Source organism: Ursus maritimus, assembly GCF_017311325.1.
Source record: "Ursus maritimus isolate PB19 chromosome X unlocalized genomic scaffold, ASM1731132v1 scaffold_X1, whole genome shotgun sequence".
Taxonomy (NCBI): domain Eukaryota; kingdom Metazoa; phylum Chordata; class Mammalia; order Carnivora; family Ursidae; genus Ursus; species Ursus maritimus.
In genome coordinates this window covers 37844601-37863019 of record NW_024423319.1, presented here as the reverse complement: position 1 = coordinate 37863019, position 18419 = coordinate 37844601, and the positions used below count along the sequence as shown (strand labels likewise).

The following is an 18419-nucleotide window of genomic DNA, read 5'->3' as shown; positions in this document are numbered from 1 at the left end:
CTTATAAGTGCTTAAAGCATGATTCTCTCTGATCTCTGGGCATTTTTCTCCTGTCTCTACAACTCGGCAGCTTCAATCCTTCCTTAGTCCTTCTTCCCTCAAGCTAGTGTCACCATTTTAAAAAGTGAAGTCTACACTTACTGTAATTTTCTTTTATTTATTAGAAACCTAAGGTGCCTTTTTAAATCAGGCTAGTATTTTATTAGTATAGTTCTTTTTTTAAAAAAAGATTTCATTTATTATTTATTTTAGAGAGAAAGAGAGCGCAGAGTGCGAGAGAGCACGAGTGGGGTGGGAGGGGCAGAGGGAGAGGAAGAAGCAGGCTCCCTGCCAGACTCAGGGCTCCATCCCAGGACCCTGGGATCATGACCTGAGCAGAAGGCAGATTCTTAACCAACTGAGTCACCCAGATGCCCCTTTATTAGTATAGTTCTTTTGCTAGTACTCTGGTTACAAAGTTGTGTAAGTTTCCAGTTATTTCCCCCAATCTTTTTGTTCATGAAGCTTCGTTATTTTTCAGTGTACAATTTTGCAGAATGTGAGGATTTTCAGAAATGAATATATTGCAGCCACTCTGGAAAACAGTATGGAGGCTCCTCAAAAAGCTAAAAATAGAACTTCCTTACCATTCAGCAATTGCACTACTAGGTATTTACCCAAAGGATACAAAAATACAGATTTGAAGGGATACATGCACCCCGATATATAGCCACACTATCAACAACAGCCAAACTATGGAAAGAGCCCAAATGGCCATCAACTGATACATGGATAAAGAAGATGGGAGATATATATATATATAATGGAATATTACTCAGCCATAAAACGAATGAAATCTTGCCATTTGCAACAATGTGGATGGAGCTAGAGAATATTATGCTAAGCAAAATAAGTCAGAGAAAGATAAATACCATATGATTTCACCATATGTGGAATTTAAGAAACAAAACAAACATGGTGGGGAAGGGAAGAGAGGAAGACCAAGAAAGAGATTCTTAACTACAGAGAACAAACTGATGGTCACCAGAGGGGAGGTGAGTGGGAGGATCGGTTAAATGGGTGATGGGTCTTAAGGAGGGCACTTGTGATGAGCACGGGGTGTTGTATGTAAATGTTAAATCACTAAATTGTACACCTGAAATTCATATTACACCATGTGTTAACTATCTGGAATTTAAATAAAAACTTACAAAAAATTTCTTTAAAATTAAGAAATGCATATACAGTATTAGAGCAGAAATGTGTGTATTTGCCAACCCAACTACTGCCAAGAGACAAATGGCATTGGGCTTCCAGCTTCTCCTTACAGGAACACACAGACTAGGGTGCATCACTAAAGGGGTCATTTCTTTAACCTCCCTTGAATTTAAAGACTGTGGTGAGGGGTACCTCTCTTGGCAAAACTGGACCAACACTGTCCCTTACGACCATTTCATAGAACTAAATTTTTTCACACCTAGCCAAAAGGGAATGCTATGGATTATGTTGCTGGTAAGAGATCAAATCAGTTATTTTGGCAATTTTATCACAGCTCTTTAATGACCCAATTAAGCTGAAATACCCCCGAGGGAACCCAAATTTATGAATTCTGAGTAACAAAGTCATTAAAAATAGCCATTAAAAAAAATTTCAGGTAGGGGCGTCTGGGTGGCTCAGTCAGCCCAGCTTCTGACTCTTGATTTCTGCTCAGGTCTTGATCTCAGGGTCGTCAGTGTGAGCCCCACGTTGGGCTCCACGCTGGGTGTGGAGCCTACTTTAAAAAAAGATCTTAGGTAATATCACGATTTAGGCTCCTGATTACTCTGAGCCTTCTTTTCATAAAATTATATATAAAGAACAAAAGGAAAGAAGTCAGGTTCTTTCTCTTCTCCTCCCCCCTCTACCACTCCACTTCCCCAAAAGAGAAGATACGGAATTTCCTTTCTATAAATTTCCCATTATCACGACTATAGAGAGTCCTGTTCATAGACTGGGATGGAGTTAGTGACCCTTCTACCTTCTGTGCAATCTTGACTTTGCCATTAAGAATGTTCTAATCTCCATGTAGCACCAGCCTCTTTGGGCTCATTAGAAAAAATGATGAAAAAATTTTCATATTCTCTTAATGGGAATCAGTATGGATTTCTCTCTGGTAATTCTGGAAAAGCAGTCTGCAAACTTTGATTGCCACAGTTCAGCCGGAGCTGCAGGAGACAACCTCAAATGCAAGTGGGAACTTTGGAAATTTCTGGGGTGGGGAGTTTAGAGAGCAAGAACCATGGGAAACACAGGAATAAATGGGTGGGGGTGATGGCTCCTCTGTCCCCTACATTGGAAGAGGAGCTCTAGGAATGTCCCACAGGATCCTCCCACTGAATCCCTCTCTATCCACGTGGATGTTCCCTGAAGTTAACACTGCTATAGGACAGTATCCAGAGCCCACACCTTGGGTATATGGCTTCGTTGTTTGTTTTCTCTTTTTGATACAGAACCTGCTCATTGTCTTGGCTATAAATCTCCTATTTTTAAATGAGGACATTTTCATCATGGTGCCTTCCATTGGGTTAAGACAGAAAAGCAGAGCCCCTTCCTTTGACCGAACATTCCTGTGGCCCTGAAGGCATGAGTTTCCTCATGCCTAATAATCACTGGGGTGGAAGGAACACAGAGAAGTCATCACAGCCATTGCCCAGTCTCCAAGCAGAACTGTGACAACTATATCTCAGATGGGTGGGTCCCTTTTTACTTACAGAAATATGCCCTACGGAGACTAAAATTCTCTTTAGTCCTTCATACTAGGATTGAATAGCCACTGTGTCCCAAAGTTCATCCTTTTATCAAACTCCATTCTTCTCTGCTACAGTTGAAGGTTTAAACCTGTTTACTCTTGTTTTATCTTCAACAGAAAGAATAGCTGGTTTGCATTCCACTTCAATATGGCAGGGAGGGCACAGGAGAGAACTCCCTGCTCTTTTCCCACCAAAGGGTGAGGGATGAAATGGAAAACTCACAGTTATATAAAAAAATAAGTAAATAAACAAGTGGGTGAGTGAGTAAAGAAGTAAATACAACTTTAAAACTGCAAAATCAGACTCAGAATCAGAAGGAGACTCCTGGGGGAATAAAACACAGAAGGAAAAGTATAGCGATGAACAGGGGCCAAAGCCATATGGTCCACTGGTGCCTGGAACTGGATACAGACAGCTGGGTAGGAACTATGGCCTCCAAGTGACTTCTCATGTAAAGGTGGGGACTATGGCCCCACTCCTCACACATAAACAGAGGCTGACATAGTTCTGCCCACCTGAGGTGGCTCCCTCCCTCAAAGGGACTGCTTGCCCAAGGTAGGCAGCTACAGCTGAGGTCCCAGTCCAAGATCATGATCAGGGACTAACACCATATAAGCAAACAGAGGTAGAAATTGACCATTCAGGCATGAGGGAGCCCAAGCTGAGACACTAATATATGACCTGGTTAAGAGCTAAGTGACCTACTTGGCCTTGAACAACCTTCCCCCCAGGAAGGGAGGGCATATGCAAGAGAGTGCCCCCCAACACACACAGACAATGAGCTTTTAAACAAAGGTTTTAGAAAACAAGGAAAAACTTAGAACTAAGAAAAGCTGTCAAGAAACCAGTAAAAGTGAGAATTCACACCTGAAAAAATATAGACATTGAAACAATCTAAAATGGACTGTAAATAAATACTTCAAAACCTTCAAGAAATAAAGAAAATAATAAGATCCCAAGAAACAAGGGTTTATTAAACAGCAATATGTAGACATCTTAAAATGTAATCCAAAAACTTGGGGGAAAATACAGTTATTAAAAATAAAAGAACAAACAGAGCCAAACAGATGGCCTAAATAGGAGGCACGAAAGAGCTTGAGAAAGAATTCATGAATTGGAGGACAGAACTGAAGTAATATGTCATTACGGGGAGCATACCAAGATGGAAAAAGTAAAGGAGGCATTAAGAGACACAGAGGATACGGGTGCCTGGGTGGTGCAGTCAGTTAAGCATCTGACACTTGGTTTCAGTTCAGGTTATGAGATCAAGCCCCACATTAGGCTCCATGATCAGCATGGAGTCTGCTTAAGTTTCTCTCTCCCTCTGCTCCTCTCTGCCATGCTCTCTATCTCTCTCTTTCTAAAATAAAAAAATCTTAAAAAAAAGAGAGACACAGGGGATAAATTAGATGAGCTGCAAAAACATATGCCAAAGGCAACTTTGAGAATGAGGAAAAAAGAAGGGTAAGATGTAATTTTCGGAAAAACAGTGTGTAAAAATTGAAGAGAAATTTGAGTCGTTTGGTGAAAAAATCATGTACTGAGCAGGCTAAATGAAAATAAATCACACATCGATACACTTCATCGTGTGCACTGAAGAAAAAGAGGAAATCGTAAAAGCTAGAAGGAGAAAAAAATTACCTACAAAAGAACTACAATCAAACAGTAGATTTCTTATCCACAAATGGAGGAAGTCCACAGACTATTTGTTAGTTTCTTGTAAGTGCTAAGGGAAAATGAGCATGTATCTATAATTTTATACCCAGCCAAATTATTACTCAAGGATGAGGGCAAAAGAAAGACATTTTTGCATATAAGGATTAGGGAACTTTGGTACCACTGCTCACAGAAAGAACTGGTAAATGTTACAGTAACAAGAAGGAAAATGAACTCACAAGGAACTGACCTGCAAGGACAAGAAGGAAATAAATGAACGGCTCATTTCTATACTCCATAAAATGGGAATTTTTAAGTCTTAAAGACAATTTTCTCTTTTCTGCTATTTATGATCTCAATTCCTTTAACACTTTCCTTTTCACTCAAAGGAACTGCTGGCTTATACTTTCCCTTTCTCTCAATACTTGCTTCCCATTCTGTAGCTGGGGTAGGTGAGAGCCGTATTGCACTCTACGTTCTTCTACCCTGTGCTTCATGTCTGGGTCATGCCTCAACTTCCTTCCCAGGGAAGAACAATGTCTACATAGTTTAGATAGATTCCTATGGCATTAGACCACTTTTGGAGACTTCCAGGGGGAAAGAAGTGGACAAAATCTCCAGACTGGTCTTTTTAACCAGAAAATTTTTTTTAAAGATTTTATTTATTTATTCGACAGAGATAGAGACAGCCAGCGAGAGAGGGAACACAAGCAGGGGGAGTGGGAGAGGAAGAAGCAGGCTCATAGTGGAAGAGCCTGATGTGGGGCTCGATCCCACAACGCCGGGATCACGCCCTGAGCCGAAGGCAGACGCTTAACCGCTGTGCCACCCAGGCACCCCAGAAATTTTGCTCCCATCTACCAAACCCTTCCTTTGTAATCCAGTTTAAGTAGAAGCAGCAAAGAAACACATATAAAAATAGTAAGCCTCATTTGGGGATTTATTCCAGAAGCCAACTTTCAGTTAGATCTTATGCCAAGTCAATTTCTTACATCTTGAAGCATATATGGTCATCACCAATATTCAGAATGATAAATGTGTGACATGACATGATCTTTTTCCATCTGGGAAAGACTCCCCTGTGTTCATCAGAGAGTATTTACTGATGCAGGAAAGTATAGCTCACAAAGGTAGTGACCAAAATGGTTTGGGGGCTTCTTCTGCATTAAACACCTCCATTCCTGTAACTGAAATATTAACTGAATTTTCACTGAACCGTATTCCTAGCCCCATTCCTACCATTGCTGCCCGGACACTTTTGGTTTCTCTCTTCTAAGTTCTGAAGGTTCCTTACTACTTAAAAAAAAGCACCACCTATGCCCTAGACTAGTGGTTCTTCATGTTTTTAGGGTCATGTGCACCCCCTTTACAAATACCAATAGAGCCATGGATCCTCTCTAAAGGAATTTACATGTATACATAGTTGCACCAAAAACAAAATAATTTTAAAGGGTTCACTGGTCCCATAAAGCCCACCCATGGACTCCGACTCCAGAACCTCCATCCTAGAGGGAAACAGGATCAGCTTACAGGACTACGAGGCTTCTACTGCCCAGATCCCGCAGCTGTCACTTAGCTTTTCCTAGGACTGCTGTCCAGCCCACAGGCATTCTCTTAATCATTCCACACTTGTATGCCTCTGGAGTGGGAGCCAGGCCCCAGTCAGATGTGAACAAAGTGTCACTGAGGGAGCCCCTGCCTCAGACAAACACCCTAGCTGCAAACCCTCAAAGTAGACGTCCTAACAGCCTTGTGAAAAAGTCTCTGCCCGCCTTCCCCTTAGATTTGCTCTTAACAATGTGTACATAATAACTGTGCAGTCTGCAGAAGGTGACTATTCAGCGGGCAGGCAGCTTTTTACTGTCATAAACCTCACTGGTTCAGCTCCTTTGATTTACGCAATCCCAGCACTAATTGCTTAAGACACGTGCCACCATGCTACAACTCCCCTGGTGCCCGCTGCCCATGGCAGGAAGGGCTGTTTATGGCGCAAACTCTCTGGGCCACTGTTCCCTTCCCCCAACTGACATCCACCTTCAAATGATTAAAAGCCCAATGAAAATCTGTTACTGGGTACCCAATAACTTATTAGAGCCTTGAATGTGCCCCGCTTGGGCTATAAACAGTATTTAGGGGCCAGCATGCGCTGCCTAAAAGTGTCCTATTGTTATTTCTGTCTGTAAGTTTCCCTTCTGGGGAGTTAGGCAGATGGAGTGGGTTGGGGGGAAGAGGGAGGAAGGAGAGCCACAGCTGGGAAAGAAAGAGGCAATCTGTTTACCTGGGCAGCGCGGGCAGCACAGATGAGGAATATGCACGGGGGACAGGCAGTGGAGGCTTGGACATCTGACTCGGCTGCAGAGCACATTTCCATTCTAGAAGAGAAGAGGTGACCATGAGAAAAAATTAAGGTCTTTCAAAGGTCACCTGCGCTCATGCCCATTTGGAAGACAGTCATGCAGAGATTCACCCAGACAGTGAATGACGCATTCCCAAGAAGCTGAATGAAATCAGCATTTTCTTCCCTTTTCTCATCACTAGCACCTCTGCTGGGTTGGTTGATAGCTTACTGGCATGTTTTTCTAAAGCTGGGGTCACTCTTGCTCCGGTTTTCAAAGCCTCCCGCCAACTGTGGAAGGCTCCTCCTGGCCTGCCTTTGTGGTGTTTCCACCATTTCTGGCTCCAGCTGCACAGCGACGGGAGCCTGGTCTAATTACAGGGTCACCTGCCCAATGCCACAGGAGGGAATGGACAGTGAGCGATGGGTCCCCTGAGCTGCTAGCCACTCCTGGGCAAGGAGACGTTGCTGGCACACGGGTCCTGGACTCCGTATAACTCTGCCTTGGGCCAGCAGGCTGGCTGCCTTCTCTCCTCACTTCCTGTTTCAGTCATATGCTTTCTGAAAGTGAGCTAGGGTTTGGAATTGAGCTGATTACCTAGCAGGCCTGGGCCGGGTGACTGGGTCCCTGCCGGATTTACAATGACGAGATCCCTAGCTCCGACAGCTCTCAACCGTTGCTAGATCAAAGGAAGCCATTGGAAATCAATTTTGCATTAGCATTTTCATCCATAATTCATTCCAAGCAAGGGTGACTTGTATCTCTCACGCTCTTGTGGGGGAAGAGAGTGACAGAGAGGATGGGGAAAGAGAAGATGCCTAGCACTGGAGCTGTCGGCACTGGGATCATATTAACATTTCCACTGCCCTGCAGACAGCAAAGCTCAGCCCCCAAGGGTTGTTAGCTGTCCATTTCCAATGTGTTGGGTCAAGAATCCTACACAATCATGTCATACCAGGCAGCTAATTAGTCCCCAGGTGCTCTATTTAATACCTGCCCTCGCCATTTAAAGAGGCAGGCTTCTTTTATCCAAATCCCAATCACCTTACCATAAACTTCTTTCTTTTCTCATGGACTTTGTAGAATATATTTTTGGAGTGTTGCTTTTGGAAACACCACAGAGTCTCCTTATGTGTCACGCTCCTCAGAGCCAGGTGGTATCTTGAAGTGAAATCACCAAAGCACATCAGAAACCACTCCTTCTGGCTGAGGCCTACACCGATGCCTCCTCAATGCCTTAAACTGAATTCTGTTCTAGAGTTAGCGGATCAATAAAAATAATAGCCATAATGACAGCAATGATGATGACACAGACAATAGTTAACATCTCTTGCACGTTGGCTGTGACCAAGCACAGTTTTAAGTGACCGAAACATATCAGTATATTTGATCCTTACCACAATCCTATGAAAAAAGTAGTATCACTATCCCATTTTAAAAGAAAAAGAAGCTGAAGGGATCTCAGAGAGTTCAGGTCACTTGTCCAGTGTAACACAGCTCACAGGTGGCAGAGCCAGGGTTGGAAACATGGTCTGTCTTGACGCCAGAGCCCAGGAGCCTCTAAACATTGCCTCCTACTGCCTGAAGATTAGGTTTCCACACGCTTAAACTTCTAAAAGCCAATTTTCTATTTAAATGGCAAAAGAATCTGGCTTCTGTACTACCGGGGTACTAAGGAGGAATTACAGTTCTTCCACAGGTACAGACCAAGGTTCTGCAGCCTCGATCTTAATTACCGCTACTGGCCCAGACAGCACCAAATGTTCTCCCAATGACCCAGTGTACAATCTGTCCTAATCTCTTCTCTAAAGGCCAGCCATGAAAAGGATTGTCAAAAACAATTTTGTCTTATAATCCAGGCATTACAATGAGCTCTGTTCCCCCACTCCCACTATCAAACTATTCTACCTTCTCCCACCATGGCCCCTATCATTTGGCTAGGAGACCATAAATATCTGTCCATAGCAAATACTTAGAGATCCCACCAAAAAAAAAAAAGAAAAGAAAAAAAAAAAGAAAAAAAAGAAAAATGAAAAAAAAAAAAACTTAGTGAAAAGGCTGCAAGAGGAAAAAGTCAGGAGATGTTTATTTCTCCTTACAAGCTGCTTCCTAACTTCTCTTAGGCTTTCACCACCCCTGCTTCCCAGCCATCCGGGCCCTGGAAGCAGTTCTGCATGCCAAGGAGCGAACTGGGTGTCACATTGTACCTCTGAGCAGATGCAGTTGACACAGTAAACCAACCCATAGGGTTCCAGGTAAGGGTGCCATCTCTCGCCCACTCTGTACTTCTTGTCTTGGAACACACAGTAGGTCTCTGAATCTGTGAGGAAGGAGATGGTGAATAAGGCTGTTAGACACCACGGACAAAGTCATAAAATCCAGGAGCAATTGCACTTTCCGTCTGTTTTCGTGTTACATCAAGAGCAGAGGCATAGGGAATGTTTCCAGAGCCCCTACCACGGGCTCGGTGTTTCCCATGCTGTGCTTATTCGATCCTACAATGATCCAGTACGGTGGGCACCGCTGTTAGTCTCAGTTACCGCTCTGGTACGATGGTAAGGTAAGGCAGCACATCATGTGTCCTTCTGGAAAAGGCTGTGCTCCCTTGCTGTGGAAACGCAAGCTAAGGTCTGAAATGCAGATCTAGCTTTCTCAGCGCTGCCCGGAGGTGGTGTAGGAGTAATGAACTAAATGCATTGTGTTAAGTTCCTCTAAATGGCTGTGGCCCATGCATGCTAATATTCAATCATGAACCAAGCGTTGGCCACTTATTCTTTGTTAGGTACTCTGCTGACTGCTGGGAATAAAATGGTGAGCAAAAATGCCCACAGTTCCTTGCTCTCCTTCAACTTACAGGCTTTTTCTTATGTAAACAACTGCCAATTTACTCAAGAGCAATGCCTCCTTCCCCTTTGATGAATGGGAATTTTGATAGCCACAGCTTGTCTTGTGCCACAGTTCCTTGAGCACATACGATGTTACTTGTATTCCTTTACACATCTTATTTCTCCATCAAAGTAAAAGTTCCTCAAAATCAGGCAACATTTATTCTGCACTCTCTGTTTATCACATGGCCTAGCACACTGTGGCCCATAAATGTAATCAATTAGCAAACGACTGGTAAATGAGTTTCCAAACCATGTGATTCGCTTTCAAATCCCATCCTCATCTATTCCCTGCTTCTCATCACACAAGGTCAAAGCAAACCAAGACTCTTCTTGTAGCAAACACGTTAGTATCCCCCATTCTCCAGCACACATTTCTCTGATGATCAAAACATTAAAATAAAGAAAAGGCAGATAAGCAAGAAGCTGGGAGAAGATATATATTTTTAAAAGATTTTACTTATTTATTTGAGAGAGAGAAAGTGAGAGAGAGAGAACGAGAGGGGGGAGGGTCAGAGGGAGAAGCAGACTGAGCAAGGAGCCCAACATGGGGCTCGATCCCAGGACTGTAGGATCATGATCCCGGCCAAAGGCAGACACTTAACCGACTGAGCCACCCAGGTGCCCCAAGGGAAAAGATATTTCTAACAAATCAAGTATTAGTATCTGGAAACTTTTCTCATCACTTAAATTAATAAGTAAAGGACCAGCCAATCTAGCAGAAAAATGACCTATTTATCCAGGACATGAATAACAATTTGGGGGAAGAAGAAATGAGAAACAGGCAATAAACATGAAAAGATGTCCAACCTCACTAGTAATCAGGATTCAGATTAAAACTACTCTAAGGTCATAGTCTCAAGTCACTCACTACTTTAAAGACACTCAATGATTTTTTTTCCAGTTACCTGCAAAATAAATTCCAATTTACTTTTCAAATCTTGATTTCCAACTTCTTCAGAATGATGAACTGGGAGTCTGAAACTCTGGGTTTGAATTCTAACCAGCTCTAGCTCTGTGGCACTGAGCAAGTCATTGGAAAACGTCAATCTCAAAAAAAAAAAAAATAGGGGTGCATGGGTGGTTCAGTTGGTTAAGTGTCCAACTCCTGATTTCGGCTCAGGTCATCATCTCAGGGTCAAGCCCCACATCGGGCTCTGCACTCAGCTTGGAGTCTGCTTAAGATTCTCTCTCTCCCTCTCCCTCTGCCCCTCCCCCGTTTGAAAACAATAATAAAAAAATTAAAACATAAAAAAGAAAAAGAAAAAAAATAAACTGTCAATCTCAGTTTTCAACTCCTGTGAAATATAGATTATCTTTTTCTCAAGCAGAGTTTGGAGGACTAAATGAAATTCTTTGTAAATTATAAAGTAATGCAAAACATAGAGCTTTGTTTTAAATTATTTTCTTTTTAGAAAAGTATGCATATTTAATGTAGAAAACTGGAAAACATTTACAAAGTTCCAAAAAGAACAAAATAAAAACATAAATGTATATATATATGAAAAACATTATACACAATTCCAGCAGGAGGCAACCACTTGTAATATACTGGTAACTTACAAATAGCCTATGGGTTGAAAAAAATCAAAAGGGAAATTAAAAAATAGTTTGTACTAAATGAAAATAAAAACACAGCATATCAAAACCAGGGGGATTCAGCTAAAGAAGTACTTAAAGGGAAATTTATATCACTAAAATACCTACATTAGAAAGGGAGAAAAGTCTTAAACCAAGAAACTAGAAAATTTAGAGCAAAATAGACCAAAAGCAAACAGAAGAAAGGAATAATAAAGAAGTCAGTGAAATTGAAGACAAAATCAACAGGAAAAAAAATCAGTGAGACCAAATCTGTTTTTTAATAAAATAAAGAAAACTGATAAACTTCTTACAAAACTAGCAAAGATAAAAAGAGAGAAGATGCAAATTCCCAATAATAGGGACAACAGAGAGCATTTTAAAAAAGGATAAAAAAGGAATATTATGAATGACTTAATGCCACTTAAGTTAGCAACCTAGATGAAACACATGAATTCCTTGAATGACCCAAATTACCAAAGCTCAATCCAGAAGAGATAGATAACCTGAATATTCCTATATCCTTTTTTTGATTGATTTATTTATTTGAGAGAGAGAGCAGAGGGAGGGGCAGAGTGAGAGAGAGAATCCCAAGCAGACTCCCCACTGAGTGCAGAGCCCAACACAAGGCTCGATCTCACGACCCTGAGATCATGACCTGAGCTGAAATCAAGAGTTAGAGGCTAACTGACTAAGCCAACCTAAGGTGCCCCTCTTATATCTTTTAAAGAACTGGAATTTGTAGTTAAAAATTTTGTCACAAAAAAACCCTCCAGGGCCAGATGGCTTCACTTGTGAATTCTATCAAACATTCTACCAAACATTTCAAGAAAAAAATGAAAAGGAGGGATTACTTCCCAACTAAATCATCGATGGAGGCATGACACAGACATGAAAACAAGATTAAAAGTATTACAAGGACAAAAATAAAACTGTAGACCAATATCCCTCCTGAACATAGATATAAACATTCTCAAAAAAATTTCAGTAAATTAAACCCAACAATATATGAAAAGGATGACACTTTATGAGCAAGTGGGATTTATCCTGAAAATTAAAGGCTAATTCAACATTCACAGTTCAGGCAACATAATTCACCATATCAACAAACTGGACAAGAAGAATCATGTAATCATCGCAATAGATGCCAAAACAGCATTTGACAAAATTCTACATCTATTTGTGACAGAAACTCTCAGCAAAGTAGAAAACAACGTTCCTCAATGTAATTAGGGCATCTTCAAAAAAACCCTACAGTTATCATTATACTTAATGGAAAAAGACAATGCTTTCTCCCTAAGATTGGGAGTTATGGAAGGATGCCTGCTCCACCACTTTGGAAATCCTAGCCAGTGAAATCACATAAGAAAAAGAAGGAAAAGGCGTGTGTATCAGGGAATAAAACACAAAACTGTTCTATTTATAGATGGTATGACTGTCTACAAAGAAAAATCCCAAAGAATTGATTTAGACTTACTATAAATAGTAAGAGAATTCAAGCAAGATTATAGAATACAAGACCAATATAAAAAAGCCAATCATGTTTATATATTCTATAAAGAACAATTAGAAATTGAAATTTGAAAAAGTACCATTTGCAACAGCTCCCCCTAAATATAGAAATACTGAGGTATCTAACAAAATGTGTGCCAGATCTCTCCTCAGAAACCTACAAAATGATGATAAAAGAAACCAAAAAAGGCCTAAAAAATGGAGAGGTATGCCTTGTTTGTGGACTGGACGTCACAGCATTGTGAAAATGCCAACTTCCCCCAAAGTGACTTATAGATTCGAAGAAACCCAAAACCAAATATTAACAGGACATTTTGTAAATATTGGTACTCTCATTCAAAAGTTTATATGGAGAAGGTAAAGGAGTATAATAGCCAAAACAATTCTGACAAAGAAAGATTTGGGAGGACATATACAATGTGATTTCAAGACTTAATGTAAAATTACAGTTTTCAAGGCAATGTGTTTTTGGCAAAAGTTTAGACAAATATATCAATAGAACAGAATGACAAGTCAAAAAATAGACCCACACTTAACAGAGTCAATTGATTTTCAACAAAGGTGCAAAGACCATTCAATGGAGAAATAGTATTCTTTTCAACAAATGCTGCTGGAACATTTGGATAGTCATATACAAAAAAATGAACTAAAATGAATCTGTAACTCAGACCATATACAAAAATTAATTCAAGATGGATCATAGACTTCCATGTAAACTTTAATATTTTAAAACTTCTAGAAGAAAACATTGAAGGCTCTCTTTGTGATATTGGGTTAGGCAAAGACTTCTGAGATAGGACACCAAAACCACAATCAATCCATAAAAGAAATATAAAATAAGACCTCGTCAAAATTAAGAACTTTTGCCTTTGAAAGGGTGGTAAGTGGTGCCTGGGTGGTTCAGTCGGTGAAGTGTCTACCTTTGGCTCAGGTCATGATCTCAGGGTCATGGAATCGAGCACCATGTTAGGCTCCCCGCTCAGCAGGGAATCTGCTTGTCTCTTTCCCTCTGTCTCTCCCCCTGCTTGTGCTCTCTCTCTCTCTCTCAAATAAATAAAGTCTTAAATAAAAGAGTATAGAGAATAAAAAGTAAAGGAATAGGATGAGAGAAGCTATTTGCAAATCATATTTCTGATAAAAGAATTCTATCTAGAATACATAAAGAAATCTCAAAACTTAAGGATAAGGAAAGAAACAATCCAATTTTTTAAAATGGGAATAAAATTTGAATAGACACTTTACCAAAGAATATTTACAAGTATCAAACGTATCATTCATCAGCAGGGAAATGCACATTGAAACCATGATGACGTATCACTACCCACCCATCAGAATGGCTGAACTCAAAAAACCTAACTATACTAAGTGTTGGTAAGGATGAGAAGCAACTGGAACTCTCCTCATATTTATTGGTGGAAATGCAAAATAGTACAGCCATGCTGGAAACAAGTTGGCAGTTTCTTATAAAGTTACACAAAACACTATACAACCCAACAATCTCACTCCTTGGTATTTTTCCCAGCAAAATGAAAATATATATGCAGTTCATGAGAACCCTGGCATTTTAGTCAGCTGATGCAGGTTTAAAAAAGTGGATGGTGAAATATTATTGATCAAATGTCATTAACCTGTATGTAAATTACCCCCAACCCCTAAAATCGACAACAATAAAATGATCATCATAACTGAAAAAAAAACATATTCATACAAAAACCTGTATCTATATGTTTAGAACGGCTATTTACATGGTGCACAAAGCCTAAAAGCAGCTCGAATGTCCTTCAACTGATGAATTTATAGACATCCACACAATGGATTATTAGCAATAAAAAGAAATGAAAGTCGGAGGCACACAAACATTAAGTGAATCTCAAAGGCATTACGCTAAATGAATAAAGCCAGACCCAAAGTCCACATATGGTATGATCCACTTCTTTTCATTCTGGAAAAGGCAAAACTATAGGGACAGAAAACAGATCCATGGTTACCAAGGACTGGGGTGGGAGAAGAGTTTTAACTACAAAGGGGCACAGAGGAAACCTGTTGGGTGATGCAGCCATTTTTGTATCTTGATTATGGTGGTGCCTACATGGCAGAATGCTTCTGTCAAAACTTACAAAACCGTACCCTACCAAAAGGGTGAATTTGTTGTATGTCAATTATAGCTTGATAAAATGATAAAAAGAAATGTAGAAAGGAAAGAAAATCACATATAATCCCACTACGAGAAGATAACCACTTTTAACATTCTAGTAAGGTCACTCCCATTTTTTTTCCTTTTTTAAATTAATAGACTTTATTTCTTACAGCAGTTTGAGATTTACAAAAAAATTGAGCAGAAAGTACAGAGAGTTCCCATATATCCTCTCTTGACCCCACCCCCAATTCTGTTGTTATTAACATCTTACGTTAAATGTGGTACACTTGTTACAATTAATGAACCACTAGTGAGATACTAACATTAACTAAAGCACAGGAGCATGCACTTTGTTTAGCATAGTGGTGTGTGTTGACAAATATATAATATATATCCACCCTCACGGTATCATACAGAATTGTTTCAGTGCCCTGAATATGCCTGCATTCTGCCTGTTCATCTCCTCTCTCTTCTGTCCCCCCAACTCCTGAAAACCACTGATTTTTTTTTTACTGTCTTTATAATTTTGTCTTTTCAAGATGTCATATAGTTGGAATCATAGGGTGTGATGTCTTTTTAAACTTGCTTCTTTCACTTAGAAATATGCATTTAAGGTTCCTCCAATGTCTTTTCATTGCTTGACAGCTCATTTATTTTGTCACCGAGTACTATTCCGTTGTATGGGTGTACAGCTTATTTACCAGCTCACCTATTGAAGGACATCTTGGTTGCTTCCGATTATTGGAAATGGTGAATAAAGCTGCTATAAACACTTGTGTGCAGGTTTCATGTGGACATGTTTTCAACTCACTTGGATAATGCCTAGGAGTATGGCTGCTGGATCACATAGTATGGCCATGTTTAGCTTTGTGGGAAACTTCCAAACTGTCTTTCAACATGACTATGCCATTTTATATTCCCACCAGCAACGAATGACCGTTCCTGTTGCTCCACATCCTCACCAGGATTTGGTGTTCTCTCTATTTCCGGTATCAGCCATTCTAATAGGTGTGTTGATTTAATTCATAATTCCCTAATGACATATGGTGTGGAGCATTTCTTCATACACTTATTTGTCACCTGTATATCTGCTTTGGTGAGGTGTCTGTTTAGCTCTTGGCCTATTTATTAATTGGGTCAGTCATTTCCTTTTCTTTCTTGTGCGAGATTTAAGAGTTCTTTGTGTATTTTGGATCCAAGTCCTCTATCAGGTAAGCGTTTTGCAAATATTTTCCCTCAGTCTGTGGCTTGTCTTTTCATTTGCTCAACAGTGGCTTTTGCAGAGCAGAAGTTTTTACTTTTAATGAAGTCCAATTTATCCATTTTTTTCTTTCATGGAGCGTGCTTTCAGTGTTGTATCTAAAAGCTCACAACCAAACCCGAGGTCACCTAGATTTTCTCCTGTGTTATCTTTTAGAAGTTTTATATTTATGTATTCTATATTTAGACCTTTGATCCATTTCGAGTTATTTTTGTGAAAGGTTTAAGGTCGGTATCTACATTCATTTTTTTGCATGTGGATGTCTAGTTGTTCTGGCACCATCTGTTGAAAAGATCATCCTTTTTCCAATGAAATGTCATGCTCCTTTTGTCAGAAATCAGTTGGCTATGTTTGTGTGGGTCTTTTCCTGGGCTCTCTATTATGTTCCATTGATCTATTTGTCTCTTCTTTCAACACCATTACACTGTCATGATTACTGTAGCTTTAGAGCAAGTCTCAAAGTTGGGTAATGTAAGACTTCCAACTTTATTGTTCTTCAATGTTGTGTTGGAAATTCTGGGTCTTTTGCCTTTTCACGGAAACTTTAGAATCACTTTATTTCCAACAAAGTAAATTGCTGGGATTTTGATTGGTATTAGATTGAATCTATAGATCAAGTTGAGGAGAACTGGTATATTGATGATATTGGGTCTTCCTATCCATGAGTATGGAATATCTTTCCATTTATTTGATTTCTTTCCTGAGAATTTTGTAGTTTTCCTTACAGAGATCTTATACACATTTTGCTAGATTTATACCTAAGTATTTTCAATTTTTTGGTGCTAATGTAAAAGGCATTGTGTTTTTAATTACAAATTCCAATTGTTCATTGCTGGTATATAGGAAAGCAATTGACTTTTATATACTAACCTTGTATCCTTCAACCTTGCTATAATTGCTTATTAATTTGGGGAGGGTTTTTTATTGATTCTTTAGGACTTTTTACACAGATAATCATGTCATCGGTAAACAAAGGTAGTTTTATTTCTTCCTTCCAAACCTTTACACCCTTTGTTTCCATTTCCCATCTTACTGCATTAGCTATGACTTCAAGTACAATGTTGAATTGGAGTAGTCAAAGCAGACATCATTGCCTTGTTCCTGATCTTAGGGGGAAAGCACCTAATTTGTCTCCATTGAGTGTGGTGTTAGTTATAGATTTTTTTGTAAATGTTCTTTATGAAGTTGAAGAAATTCCCCTCTATTCCTAGTTTGCTGGATAGTGCTGGATTTTGTCAAATGCTTCTTATGCATCTATTGCTATAATCATGTGATTTTTCTTCTTTAGCCTGTTGATGTAATGGATTACATTACTTGGTTTTTGAATGCTGGAACAGCCTTTGATGCCTGGAACAAATTCTATAACTTGTAGATTTTTCATACATTGTAGGATTCAATTTGCTAATATTTTGCTGAGGATTTTTGCATAAGAGATATTGATCTGTAGTTTTCCTTTCTTCTAACATTTCTTCCTGGTTTTGGTATCAGGGTAATGTTGGCTTCATAGAATGAGTTAGGTAATATTCTTTCTGCTTCTATCTTCTAAAACAGACTGAAGAGTGTCAGTATTATTTCTTCCTTAAATGTTTGGTCAATTTCACCAGTTCATCATCTGGGCCTGGTACTTTCTGTTTTGGAAGGTTATTAATTGTTGATTCAATTTCTTTAATAGATATAAGCTATTCAGACTATTTCTTCTTGTGTGAGTTTTGTTGAATTGTATCTTCCAAGGTATGGGTCCATCGTTTCTAAGTCAAGAAATTTGTGGACAAAGAGTTGTTCATTACATTCCTTTATTATCTTTTTGATGTCAATAGTGATGATGGCTTTTCTTTCATTTCTGGTATTAGTAATTTGTGTCTTCTTCCCTTTTTCTTAATTAACCTGGCTAGAGGTTTAGTATATGGATCGCTTCAAAGAACCAGCTTTGGTTTCATTGATTTTTCTCTATTGTTTCCCTGGTTTCATTTTCATGGATTTCTGCTTTATTTTTTTAATTTATTTTCTTTTGGTTACTTTGGATTTGATTTGCTCCTATTTTCCTAGTTTCTTAAGGTGAAACTCAGAATTTGACACTGGATCTTTCTTTTTCTAATATATTAATTCCATGCTATAAATTTCCCCTAAGCACTGCTTTTGCTACATCTTGTGAATTTTGATAAGCTCTATCTTTATTTTCATATAATTCAAAATATTATAAAGTTTCTCTTGAGATTTCTTTGACTCATATGCTATTTTTAAAAGATTTTATTTATTTATTTATTTATTTATTTATTTATTTATTTA

At 39.3% G+C, this 18419-nt stretch overlaps 1 protein-coding gene across 8 annotated transcripts in view; it reads right to left on the bottom strand.

Annotated features, from left to right (window-relative positions):
* CHRDL1 (chordin like 1) overlaps positions 1-18419 on the bottom strand; it is a 134067-nt gene that overhangs the window by 96477 nt on the left and 19171 nt on the right. For all 8 annotated transcript variants that reach the window (XR_005834594.1, XR_005834593.1, XM_040629112.1 and 5 more), the window contains exons 3-4: positions 8968-9080; positions 6703-6796 (exon numbers count right to left, since the gene is read on the bottom strand). Coding sequence is in view for 6 of the 8 variants with exons in the window: in XM_040629112.1 (XP_040485046.1) it covers positions 6703-6796; positions 8968-9080 (207 nt within the window). In the remaining 2 variants the exon portion in view is untranslated. The remainder of the gene's footprint in view (positions 1-6702; positions 6797-8967; positions 9081-18419) is intronic.